We start from the raw sequence: 13,165 nt of genomic DNA, 5'->3' as shown, positions 1-13,165 counted from the left end.
CAAAGTAGAAAAACAATTAAAGTCAAATTGTCGAGAGCTACTATGTGTATTTGCAAAAGAAAAATTGAAAAACATTCAAAAGAAGAATAGTTAGAAATAATGGTTTTAAACTTAGATGCAATATGAATTGCTGATATTTTTTATATGACATTAACACTAACTTTGAATGAAGTCTTAATTTTTGCATTGTTTAAGTGATTTCTAGTCGTAATTCTATTTCCATCTATACATTAGTCTCTTGTCAGTGTAAATTTTTTTTTCTTTATCTAAATATATATACAATTTTAGTATATGTACAAGGAAAGAATGAATCAAACATGGAAGGTGCGACACTAGATGGCTATAGATACAATCACGTTTCCATTGTACAAAACACTGAGTATTATGAGAATTAGAAAAAATCTTTAGAGTTTGCTCGTGAGAAAAAATCAATTTTATATGGAGTCTTGTCATGGTTTCTAAGTGCAATTTTATACTTCTTGTGAACTTGTAATTGGAATCATTGTCTTAAGCTTGTCATAAATTTTTCACATGCACGTATGCATAACTAGTTATATCTTGGAATCTTAGTTTTTTTTAGCGGAGAAGTGCTTCCTTATACAAGCATCCAAAAGAGATCATTATAGGTTGTATGCTTTAGAGCATACTGGGTCAAAGATTTTTTAGAGGTTCATGACTTCATGCTGATATTTGTGTTTTGTGGTACTATGAGGTGATTAGATGACACTCTATCTATGTGATGTCAATGTATCACTAGCAATACCAAACAGAGCGAGCTTTCACAAATTGAAGATTGGTACTTTGTGACATAATTTTTATGAAAGTCGTTGAGTCAACTTGTTAACTATAGATGATAGGACATCTCAAGGATGTGAACACTTTTAAACACCTTCATCAAACATCTATTCTATATGACTTAGCCAATGTTGAAAAGGAAACATATTAGAGAACATAATTAATAACACAATCCTCTAAACTTAAAATATTTCTAATAATGATATATGATATTAAATGTTTAGATTGAATGTTATTGATATATAATTAGATTGGTTTGACTAAATGCGTTTAATTAAATCTTAGATTGAATTTCGGCTAATACAATTGTTTCGCTTAAATTTAATAAATAATTTTAGTTTAAATTGAATACACTCTATTTATTCTATCTAGGTATTTCGTTTGATTTGCTTCTGTGATTCATTAGTTAATTAACCCAGCTTATGTACGTTTACAATTCTATAGTTAGAAAAGAAATAAATTACTTTTTATTTATTAATTAATTAAAGAACAAATAGAGTTTTTCTTTTCTTTTCTTCTTTCTTTATCCTTTCCTTTTGTTTTTTTTTTTCCATTTACGTTTATACCAAAAATGGGAAGCTAAGATAATACTGAGTAGAATGAAGGTATCCGTAGGCATCAACGTGGTCTTGGTTGGCACTTTCTTACATCACATTTCACAAACTTATCGGATTGTGCAATATTATATACATTGTGATTGTGATGTGAGTGTGACGCCAGAGCCACAGGAAGAGAAAGAAAAAGATACAGAAGACTGAATAGCAGTAGTTAGCAATAACAGAATGAGCCACCGCAAGGAGGAATCACCGTCGCCGTTGCCTCTGCTTCGAAGCAGCGAAAGAGATGACGGCTCGTGGTCCGGGTCAGGGTCAGGGTCAAAGGCATCGCTTAGTGGTTCTGTGTTCAATTTATCTACAACGATCATCGGTGCTGGGATCATGGCCTTGCCGGCGGCCATGAAAGTTGTGGGTGTGAGTGTGGGCGTTGGTGCCATCATCTTCCTGGCCTTCCTCACGCACACCTCTCTCGAGATTCTTCTCAGATTCAGTAGAGCCGCCAAGGCCGCCACCTACGCCCACCTCATGGGGGATGCTTTTGGGAGCTCCGGAACCCTGCTCTTTCACGTGGCGGTGCTTCTCAACAACTTTGGGATACTTGTTGTTTACGTCATCATAATTGGTGATGTCTTGTCTGGAACATCTTCCAGTGGAGTCCATCATTTCGGGGTGCTTGAAGGCTGGTTCGGCCAGTGCTTCTGGACAACCCGTACTTTCGTTCTGCTTCTCGCAACTCTCTTCGTATTTGCTCCATTGGCCTTCTTTAAGAGGATAGGTAACTGACCACAATACACACTGCACATGTTTGAGAATGATTATTTCTGTAATTACTTCCAACAGAAAAAATAAAATAAGTGATGAATTTGATTGTATACAGTTCAATTTTGTAGTTGGGGTATTAATGATTAAATATGCTTCATTAGTGATTAATCGAGTCGTGAAGGGAGCATTGTGGGTGGATATTTTCAGTGGGGTATTGATGATTATACTTTGGTATGTGGACTGTTTTGTGCCTGCAGATTCGTTGAGACATAGTTCTGCTTTAGCAGTGGCTCTGGCCATTGTGTTTCTACTCATAACTGCGGGAATCACGTTCTTCAAATTGTTTAATGGCAGCATAGCCAGTCCCAGGATGCTTCCTAACATTACTGATGTTTCATCCATATGGAATCTCTTTACTGCCGTTCCAGTTCTTGTGACGGCATTTGTTTGTCACTACAATGGTAAGCTGCCATATTGTTTAAAATTTCATTTTCTGATGTTTTGGATGATAATTTTATTAATTCTCCCCACTTCAATGAAAGTAGAGAGATTAACTAATGACTCAAATACTGTTATGTTAATACAAGTACATATTTTTATGCCAAATCAGTGAAATAAAAAATTTTCGTCAATCCATGAGTCATGGGAACTTATCTGAAGCAGTGCATTCTGTTTATTGTCTTGACTCTTGACTTGGTGTAATACGTGTCTCTTTGCTTTGGAGGAGATTGGTTCCAAAAGAAATAAAAGTTGAGAAATGAAAAGAACAACATTTTACCCCTCTGTAAGGAAAGAAAGATACAATTCACTAAAATATGTTAATGGCAAAGGCAATGATAGTTCCTTTCACTCACTTCTTTGTATTGTCACAATCACAAATCTTCCTTTTCAACGGGTTTCTATTTATTCTGCATGATCATTCATGCTTGTTGCAATAATCATATTTCTTTAAAATTGGAATAAGATGACAGTTTGTCAATATTTATCATTCAAATATAAATGCTCTGTGATATTGATCCTATACCGACTTTTGGCACAATGTCAGATATTAGGGCTGAACAGGGCCTGAATCAATTGTGGGATCCAAGCTTAAAGAAACATATGATCTGTAGGGTTTATAGAATAAATTGGCCTGTGGGAAAGAGGGAGTTAGTTACAATCCTGGCTTGCCAGTTTACCAAATTAAGAGTTTATGGCTAGGGACAGAGCGATGTGAGGGTCAAGGTGGTGTGTAATAAATTTTTTAGACAGGGAAATCATTCCGAAGGAGCTGGAGGCTCTAGTGTGAGTCTTACATTTCTTGTGTTCTATCAGCTATCACGGTTTTGTATTTATGATTTCTGTTATGCTCAGATATTTAATACAACAAAGAAGCAGTGTTAAGTACTGGCAGACTATTTTTGAGCAAAGTTCTGTCCTGTTCATGCAGTGCATACAATCGAAAATGAATTAGGAGACCCTTCCTTGATGCAACCGGTTATACGTGCATCACTGGTTCTGTGTTCTAGTATTTATATTCTTACAGCATTATTTGGAGTTCTCCTATTTGGTGAGTCAACACTTGATGATGTGCTGGCCAACTTTGATACTGATCTGGGTATCCCTTATAGCAGTCTACTCAATGACATTGTTCGTATCAGCTACGCCCTCCACCTCATGCTTGTTTTCCCAGTTATCTTCTTCTCATTGCGCTTCAATTTGGACGATCTCATCTTTCCTTCAGCTAGGTCCTTGGATTTAGATCATCGTAGGTTTGTCTTGATCACCATTGGACTCATCACTTTAATATATGTGGCTGCAAATTTTTTACCTACTATCTGGGATGTGTTTCAATTCACTGGAGCTACTGCCACCGTTTGCCTTGGGTTTATTTTCCCTGCTGCAATTTCTATCAGGTGGATTTTCTTACTTTATCTAAATGTATTGAACACATCATATTTTCATTATTGTTGATTTAATCTGTGTTCATTTTATTGAAGTGTTTGTTATGTCAATCTTTATGGCTTATGTTGGATAATAAATAACTTTTTTCTTCAGCTGAGAACTCAAGCATATAGGTCTCTGAACTTCTATAATTTTTAACTTAACTGGGATATAGGATGACATTAAATTATGGAGATTGTCTTGTTTAAGTATAAGGCTGGATAATAATGACTATCTCCTGTAATTTTGTTTATCCATGAAGCAAAGTCTAGCAAATGAATGTAATTTTTCACTGACAGAAAACTATTATTATTTAAATTGGTTTTAACTTCAAAGCCACTTAGATCCATTTTCCTAACTATCTATAATTTTTTTTTTTCATTTCAGGGATCCTCATGGGATTTCAACAAAGAAGGACAAGGTTTTATCCATTGTCATGATTTTTCTTGCTGTGTTCTCAAATGTAGTGGCTATATACAGTAATGCTGAATCTTTGTTCGGAAAACGTGTGGATCCTCAGCAATGAGTTATGAGTTTCCTATTTTATCGGTAACCAAACTCATCAAGTTGAAATACACACTCTTAACCATCGAAAATACACCAATCCTTGATAGTTCAGTAGGTCAAATTGAATGTGTGGATTATTTAGAAGTTGGTTTGAAAAATCACTGAACTTTTTCAAGGTTCATAACATTTGAAAAGGTTTTGGAAATACAAGTGGATTTGGAATATTTGATCAAATTGCAAGCAGAAATGGAAGACTGTCTCAAATAAGGAATATTTAGTTGTACTTTAATATTTTCCATATTTCTCAAAGCACTGTCTCTAAACCAATCTACTATGGCTTCTTTTCCGGATGTTTTTTTCAAGTTATTCTTGAATAATAAATATTAATAATGGTATACTATAGTTGCCTTAAATTTTTCAGAAATCATATTATAAAACCTTCCATTATTGAATCATCTCTGTTTTTAGTGATGATAAGATTTCTTTTTATAAATGCTGTCGTGTAGCTTTCCTAACAAATTGTGAAGATTATTTAGGTAATTATAGGTGTAAAATCATTCAAGATTTGTAGCCAACAAATCTGCACTAATGATAACAAATATTCTCCTTGATAATACAAAATGAGTCATTTATATATTGAAGTCATATAAGAACTTTAGTTGTAGATGTCACATTGCCTTTTTTTTTTATAATTAATCTAATTTTCCGATCACATTTATAAATTAATCGTCATTATCCTATATCTTAAACAACGATAATTAATAAGAAGATTGTTGTGTACACGTGTGATGATAATTGTCCTCATAACATGCTATGTGTGTTATTTTCTTATTATATAATAAAAGGTAATTATTATAATAGTTATTAAAATAAAAAATATTATTACATTGATTTTCATAAAAAAGTAATCATAAAAATAAATAATATTTCTTCTGTATTAATTTTTTTTGTTGTGATAACAAAAAAAAAATTTAGTGTAGATATTAAAATAAACTTTTTTATTAAATTTTGTAAAAAATGATATTCATAAAAATAGTTATGAAATAAATTATTTTGTTATAGGTACTTTTTTTTTGTACGTGGTTAATTGAATTTAAAAAGACCGCTACAAAACACAAAAAGGTAAAATAATAAAATAAATTATATGGATAAGGGTATAATTGATAATGAAGCAAGATTAAGCAACCTGGTTAGTACACGATTATCACCAATACTTTAGTTATGATATTTTAATCATTTATTTTTACTTCTTTAGTTTTCTTAAGGCCATATTGTAAAGTTTGTTCAATTGCAAAAAATTTCCATGAAATTGATTCATTTTCTTATATTATGTAATACTTTCTATGTAAAAAGAATATTTTACTTTTAAATATATTTTTATCTATTTATTTATCATGACACATTATAGTTTTACACTATAAATAAAAGATAGATATAATGATAATTGTTTCGTTGTGAGATCAAGATTAATTATTTAGTTTTGGTGTAATCATTCACGAAATTCCTATTTTCGCGTGGAATATCAATTTAGTCCCTTTGTTTTTGGAAATCTCAATTGGGTCCCAAATTTATGAAAATTGCAACAATTGGATCCTTTCCATTAGATTGTGTCCAACGGCGTTAGTGTGTGTTTGACGTGGCACGCTGTAGTCAGTTTCTTAACTGACGTGGCTGACTGAAGCAGGGGTAGTGAAGCACGTGGATAATAACAATTTTTTAAGTAAAAAGAAAATAAATGTTTTAAACCAAAATGGGGATTCAGATTTTGAATTGATTGAATTAGGGATTGGGATTCTTCTGAGTATTTCTAGGGTTCGGTTCGTCCAAAGTTCATTCCATTTCACAAATTGGGGTATCAATTTTGGTATTTAGGGTTTAATCGAAGTTATGGTTGAAGATGCATCCCTGTTCGTCTTCGTCATGCAGCGGGTGGCGGAAGCAAGACAGTAATGTGGTCTGTGGTGGTGCTCGAGGAGTTAAGAACAACAATGGTGGTCCGTTGTGCTATTATGGGATGAAATGTGTTGTCAGAACTGCAAGAACAGTTAAGAACAAAGGCAAGAAATTTTGGGGCTGCCCTAAGTTCAAGGTAAGGTTTTTTGTTGGGTTTTTCGTTGTTCTTATTTTGAGTTCGAGGGTGCCCTGATTGGTGTTTTGTTGTCACAGAATGGTGGTGAAGATGGTGGTTGCAATTATTTCACATGGTGCGCAGATGATGGGGTTGTTGAAACGAAAACGAGTGCAAAGTGTGAAGGCAAGTCTGAGTCTTTGCTGAACAGAGAAGCAATGGAAGGTGGATGGAAGATTATAAGTGATTTGGACTTGTCTGTGAAGAAATTGGGAAATAGGCTTAATGTCTTGTTAGGGATTGTCTCTGTTCTTGTTGTGGTGAACATTATTGTACTTACAATAGTGTTTTTTCGTTCATAGGAATGATTTCATTGTACTTATGATGGAATGTACTTAGAATGCAATGAACCAAAGTTATTTTGACTATAAAAGTTTGTATTGTTTGTAACTTTTGGTAAGGAAGTAATTCAAAGTATTTATTGAAACTTTTGGCCAAAATACTCTTCGTATTGAACTGTCAACTAATAAGCACAATCATATGAAGTGGTTTCAAAGTGAACTAATAAGCACAAAGTGCATAAACTTCATACAATTTTCATTAATCTCAACCACTATATAAAAGTAGAATGTGTTGATCTTTCTGAGTCATGCCCATTTTCGATGATTCCTGGAGATTTATGGATAGTAATTGGCAGAACAGTTCATTAATCTCAAGCAAAACCACACTAGAACTTTTATAACCATGTTAAAATCAGAAACATAACCATGTTAAAAGATCAACATAACATCAATGCACAACAGATAAATGGAACTAAATTAAGCATATATGCTGAAATTTAATTAATCTGAAGTAGTACATAAAACTGCTGTCATACAGACCAAATTAACCATAAAAACAGCATCAAGTTCCATCATTTATCAACTGCAGTACCACAATAACGTTTTCCTACATCTACTGCTTTTGTACATAATGTTTTGTAGCCTAAAAAGATTACAAAATTTCATTCCTACTGTCTACTACGGTTGATTCCCAGAGTGATGTGCTATTTCAGATTGTTGAGTGGATGGAGTTGCTTGGGTTGCTGATGTACTGAGCATAGTTCCTGCTTGGGTTGCTGATGGGCAACGAGTTCTGTTATGGCCATGTTCTCTACATATGCCACATCTCTTCTGCAAGCCAGATTTGGTCATTCTTGATTCATCCTTCCTCATTTCCCATTGCTTTAGTCTTCGTTTTCTCTTTGGTCTTCCAGGCAATACTCTTTTGTGTGGTGGAGACACATCAGGATATGGAGTAATGTTCCACATGTTGGCTCCATTTAAGGGATATATAATTGTTGAATATGTCTCCTCATATCTGGATTTCATGTAGCAAGAGTCAATAAATTGTTCTCCATCAATGTTGAGGAACTTCATTGCAGCCAATGAATGAGAACAGGGGATTCCAGTCATCATCCAAGTTTTGCATGTGCATGAGGAGTCATCTATGTTGACTACGAACTTATCTCCATTGTTAGACATGTGACGAACTTCAAATAGCTTGTTGCCTGACCAACTGTGTAGAAGAAGACAACAATAATTATTAACCACAATAGTAAATTAATATAACATAGAAGTGATTACTGGAATTTACCTAGGAATCCAATTTTTAGTTAACTGAGATTCCTTTCTAAATCTGGATAGGATCTTGGGACAAATGGATCCAGTAAATGATGATATGCTTGACCTGTTCTTGGCCCATCTTTGCATGAGGTAAAGCCGTATCGTCTCCAACAAAGTAATTATGGGTTTACTCCTGGCAGAAACGAGGACATTGTTGAAGCCCTCACTCATATTGTTTACTAAGGTGTCAGATTTAGCTCTTTCAGTGAACCTTGATCTTGACCAATACCTACAACAAATAATAGAATTATTATTAACATTATATGAATAAGGAATTATGTTATACTTTTGAAGACTAACCTTGGAGGGATGGCAATCAAATGCTTATAAGCATCTTCGTTCATTGCTCTTATGTTTCTCATTTCCATCTCCCATGTTTGTGGATGTGTGGCTGTAGCTGCCCTCCACATTAAACGCTTCAGGTTTTTACCAGGGTATTTCTTCCTGAAGTTGGCATACATATGCCTCACGCAAAACCTTTGATCAACTCTAGGAAGCAATTCATCTATTGCATGAAGTAGACCCTGCAATACAATATACAAGTAATGAATACAGCCAACAAATACTTAAGAACCTAAAATTAAAATGTACAATTACAAATTAATGATTACTATTACCTTTTGCTGGTCTGATATAAAGGTAAATGAAGAACAAATTTCAGCCCCTCCAAGGTCATCTACCAACAGTTCCAAGAACCACCTCCACGAATCCTTGTTCTCAACTTCAACAACACAGTATGCAATTGGCAACATCTGCTCATTCTCATCTCGGCCCACAGCTGTTAACAACTCACCACCGTACTTACCTTTCAAAAATGCTCCATCTAAACCAATAATTGGCCTGCATGACATAAAACTGTTTTTGCAAGCCTTTAAACATACATAGAATCTCTTGAAAACGACTTTACCCCCCACATCCTCAACCTTTAGTTTCACTGTTGACCCAGGATTTTTGGCCACCAACTCATGGGCATAATCATATAACCTTTTATACTGCTCTTTGAAAGAGCCATCAATTTGCTCTGTTGCTATGTTTTTGGCCCTATAGGCCATACACCTTGAAATACCAATGTTCCATTTCCTTTGAACTTTTTCCCTTATATCCACACCCTTAACTGTAGGATTATCTCTAATAGTTTTTTGTATCTTTTTTCTCAACCACTTGGCATCAATTAATTTAAGGTTGAACTCCCTGCTGTAGGTATGGTTGTCCACCATTGTTCTCAATTGCCATGTTTTCACTGCCTTCATATAACCACAATATAACTTCCAAGGGCATTTACCTTTTGCACCCACACACTTCAACCTAATTCTTTGTTTATCATTCTTAACAAACTTAATATTTCTTCCATTATCCAACGCATAATTTTTTATAGCCTCCAAAATGTCTTGCTTTTCAGCAAAATATGTCCCAACTTCCCACTTAAAGTCAACCATACTTTTTGGCAACACAAATGTTGCAAAAGTCCCATAACCCTCTACATCGGTATCGTCTTCATCACTTTCTGCTCCACTAATTAATTGTTCAGATTCCCACTCATCATCTGACAAACCTCTATCATTCCCACCCTCCACGTTAACATCAAACATGCTGTCAGAACTCACACTGGAACATGGTCCACTAGAGTCATTTGACATACTTTGGACTTCCACTTCCACATTTTCCTCAAAATCTACATGTATATCATCATCTATATCACAACCAACATTGACATCAACAAGCCCCTCCAACCACTCATTATTTCCATCACCACTACCATTCTCAAAAGAGGAATTCCAGCTTCGGATTTCCACATCTGCTTCAACTTCATTCTCTTCTACACCTTCATGTTCACCATCACCACCAACTTTCTGAACTTGTTCAAGTCCATCAACCTCTTCCTCCATAACAGCCTCAACTTCCACTTCTTCACCATCACCACCAACTTCCTGAACTTGTTCAACTCCATCAACCTCTTCCTCCATAACAGCCTCAACTTCCACTTCTTAACCCATCTCTTCCAACACACCACCAACTTCTTCAACTCTAACAACCTCTTCCTCCATAACAGCATCAACTTCTACTTCTTCACAATCAACATCACCCCTCTCTTCAACTTGTCCTTCATCATTACCAACATATTCCAGCATATGTATGACTTCGGGTTCAGAAACAAGGTGTATCAAAAACACATGCACCTCACCATTCAGCCTAGCTAAATTAACCATATGCATGGCACCAGTGTCATCACACAGAGGCTCTAACTTATCATCCAACACTGAAGCCCCTCCTACAGAGTACCACATATCTTTAAGCCCATGGTATCCCAAAGATTTCACTACGCTAACAACCACAAAATAACTCCAAACATCTGGGTCAAACATAAACCTAGATGTCTCCCCCCTTCATACTTAAGCTTCCCATCGTTAACTAATTTCCCTCCATGGTGAAAGACAACCTCAATATCCTCGTCCATGATGCAAAACACTATATATAAGTATTTATACACCTATAATGTAATCAATGACGACAAAACATGTATTAAAACCATAACCAAAACGCACTCACACACACACAGACAATTATCACTTTAAACATGGGGGGCATGGGGGGACCACAACATTGTAATAAAAAATGGAACACAATCCGACGACGGGGACCACAACGTTGCAATAAAAAATAAAACACAATACATAGACGGGGACCACCACCCAACATCGCAATATAAAGGTTTGAAACAAAACCAAACTTTTACTGACCTGGCCACTCCAGATTGCAACTGAAGAAGGTCCCACAACTCCGATGACGACGACAACTGCACACTCTCTCAAGGTCAACTTCGATTAAACCCTAAATACCCAAATTGATACCCCAATTTTGTGAAATGAAATGAACTTTGGACGAACCGAACCCTAGAAGTACTCAGAAGAATCCCAATCCATAATTCGATCCGCACAAAATCTGAATCCCCATTTTGGTTTAAAACATTTATTTTCTTTTTACTTAAAAAATTGTTATTATCCACGTGCTTCACTACCCCTGCTTCAGTTAGCCACGTCAGTTAAGAAATTGACTACAGCGTGCCACGTCAAACACACACTAACGCTGTTGGACACAATTTAACGGAAAGGATCCAATTGTTGCAATTTTCATAAATTTGGGACCCAATTGAGATTTCCAGAAACAAAGGGACTAAATTGATATTCCACGCGAAAATAGGGACTTAGTGAATGATTAAACCTTTAGTTTTTGGCATGTCGTTCTAAGTTCACATTATGTTCAGTAAGAAGAGTTCCCATATGTATAAATTGTTCAGATGATACTTATAGAAAGTACTTTAATGTCAAAGTCATATCAACATAGACAAAGAACAATGAATATTGTGATTAATGTGTAACCGACTTTCTTACCTTAAACCTTTATTTATAGATTTTGGGGATAAACTTTTAATTAAGGTCAGCTTACAAGCCCAGACGTGAATAATCATATTTTAACCTTGAGTTAATTGGTTTTGGAGATGAATTGTCGCTTGATTTGTTAGATAACCGTTTGAATTTTGTGACTTGTCGTCACGGTGTTTGGTTGAACATTTAGACTCGAGATTTGTTATTAACTTGATGGTTGACTCTCCGAGTTGTAGTTCATCAGACTATGACAATCAAAATTATAGTTAACCAAACGATCATACGATACATTAAGTTTCTAATGCAAAATAACACTTGTCATATTAAACAAATGAAAAATATATTTAAAATAAGATATTATTGACTATTTGACCTAAGATTTATATATATATATATATATATATATATATATATATATATATAAAATACATATTAGTTGTATTATTTAAAATAAAGATAACATTTTTCATAGTAAGAACTAAAATAAATCTAAGAAAACTGAACATGCGTTTTTGATGTAAAATGTTGGCAATACGATTGAACAAAAGTTTACATTCTACATTGTAACACTATGCAAAATTGTAGACGAAGAAAAGTAAATGTGTAAAGTATCATTATTAAAAAACTATGGTGATAAAAAGTCTAGGTAAATTATTAAGATAAAAATGCACTAATCACTTTAATAATACTCACATGTGTATTACTTGATCCTAATTCATTATTATGCTTTATAATCATCTAATCAATTATAATTTGGACGGTGAATCATCAAGCCAAATCTCGTGTTCAGCTGATCAACTAAACGTTTCGATGATAAGTCACTAAGTCCATATGGTTATCTAACAAAGTGAGTGATAATTCATCATACTGTTTGAACATAATCAAAGTAAATCAATCCTAAAACTGATTAACTTAAGATTAAAGCATGATTATTTACGTTAGGTCGTAATTAAGTCTTAATCAAAAAGTTTATAATAAAATATATAAATAAAAGTTTGAAATAACAAAAAAGATTATACATTAATTATAACATTCACTCTGTCTAAGTTGATTTAACTTTGGAATTAAAATACCTTTTACATATAAATAGTTTGAATTGGACTCAGAAACATCAAAAACCAAACAATTGACCTTGACGAAACACTTATCATCAAGTTATGTGACAGGTTTTTAGTTATGTATGATTACTTCTATTTTAAATTATTATTTTTCCTAATTATTAGAAAAATATAGAAATACTAAATAGATTCCAATAAATGAATAATAGTGTTTGAAATTTGTCAAATATAGATGGAATGGTGAAATTTCAATTGTCTACATAAGTGTTTTATATTAAATACGCTGTGTTCTTATAGTGAAAAAAAGTTACTTCCACATGTTACTAATTATCATGAGTTGTTTGAAACCATGACTATTGCTGAAGATTTTATGACAGATATGGGATCCTAGAAGGTCAATGGTTGATTTAAATTATTAATGATATTGCTGATGAAGGCAGTTCATAAG

At 34.1% G+C, this 13,165-nt stretch overlaps 3 protein-coding genes across 3 annotated transcripts; 1 reads left to right on the top strand and 2 right to left on the bottom strand.

Moving 5' to 3' along the window:
• The first annotated feature begins 1,414 nt into the window (after window positions 1–1,414).
• LOC148203378 (amino acid transporter AVT6A-like) lies at window positions 1,415–4,958 on the top strand. Its single transcript, XM_088106077.1, has 4 exons — window positions 1,415–2,127; window positions 2,372–2,575; window positions 3,544–4,009; window positions 4,425–4,958. The coding sequence occupies exons 1-4, from the start codon at window positions 1,578–1,580 to the stop codon at window positions 4,561–4,563; spliced, it is 1,359 nt and encodes a 452-aa protein (XP_087962203.1). The 5' UTR covers window positions 1,415–1,577; the 3' UTR covers window positions 4,564–4,958.
• Window positions 4,959–7,631: 2,673 nt separating this feature from the next.
• On the bottom strand, window positions 7,632–8,737 carry LOC148203377 (uncharacterized). The gene is made up of 3 exons (XM_088107556.1): window positions 8,577–8,737; window positions 8,248–8,505; window positions 7,632–8,169 (listed from the first exon to the last, which is right to left on the bottom strand). The coding sequence occupies exons 1-3, from the start codon at window positions 8,735–8,737 to the stop codon at window positions 7,632–7,634; spliced, it is 957 nt and encodes a 318-aa protein (XP_087963682.1).
• Window positions 8,738–8,781: 44 nt separating this feature from the next.
• Window positions 8,782–10,731, bottom strand: LOC148203376 (uncharacterized). The gene is made up of 4 exons (XM_088107595.1): window positions 10,644–10,731; window positions 10,310–10,545; window positions 8,894–10,126; window positions 8,782–8,850 (listed from the first exon to the last, which is right to left on the bottom strand). The coding sequence occupies exons 1-4, from the start codon at window positions 10,729–10,731 to the stop codon at window positions 8,782–8,784; spliced, it is 1,626 nt and encodes a 541-aa protein (XP_087963721.1).
• Between the last annotated feature and the right edge of the window lie 2,434 nt (window positions 10,732–13,165).

This window comes from Vigna umbellata, chromosome 2 (genome assembly GCF_029865625.1).
Source record: "Vigna umbellata cultivar VRB3 chromosome 2, Vumbellata_1.0, whole genome shotgun sequence".
Lineage (NCBI taxonomy): Eukaryota > Viridiplantae > Streptophyta > Magnoliopsida > Fabales > Fabaceae > Vigna > Vigna umbellata.
This window is presented reverse-complemented; position numbering and strand designations above follow the sequence as displayed.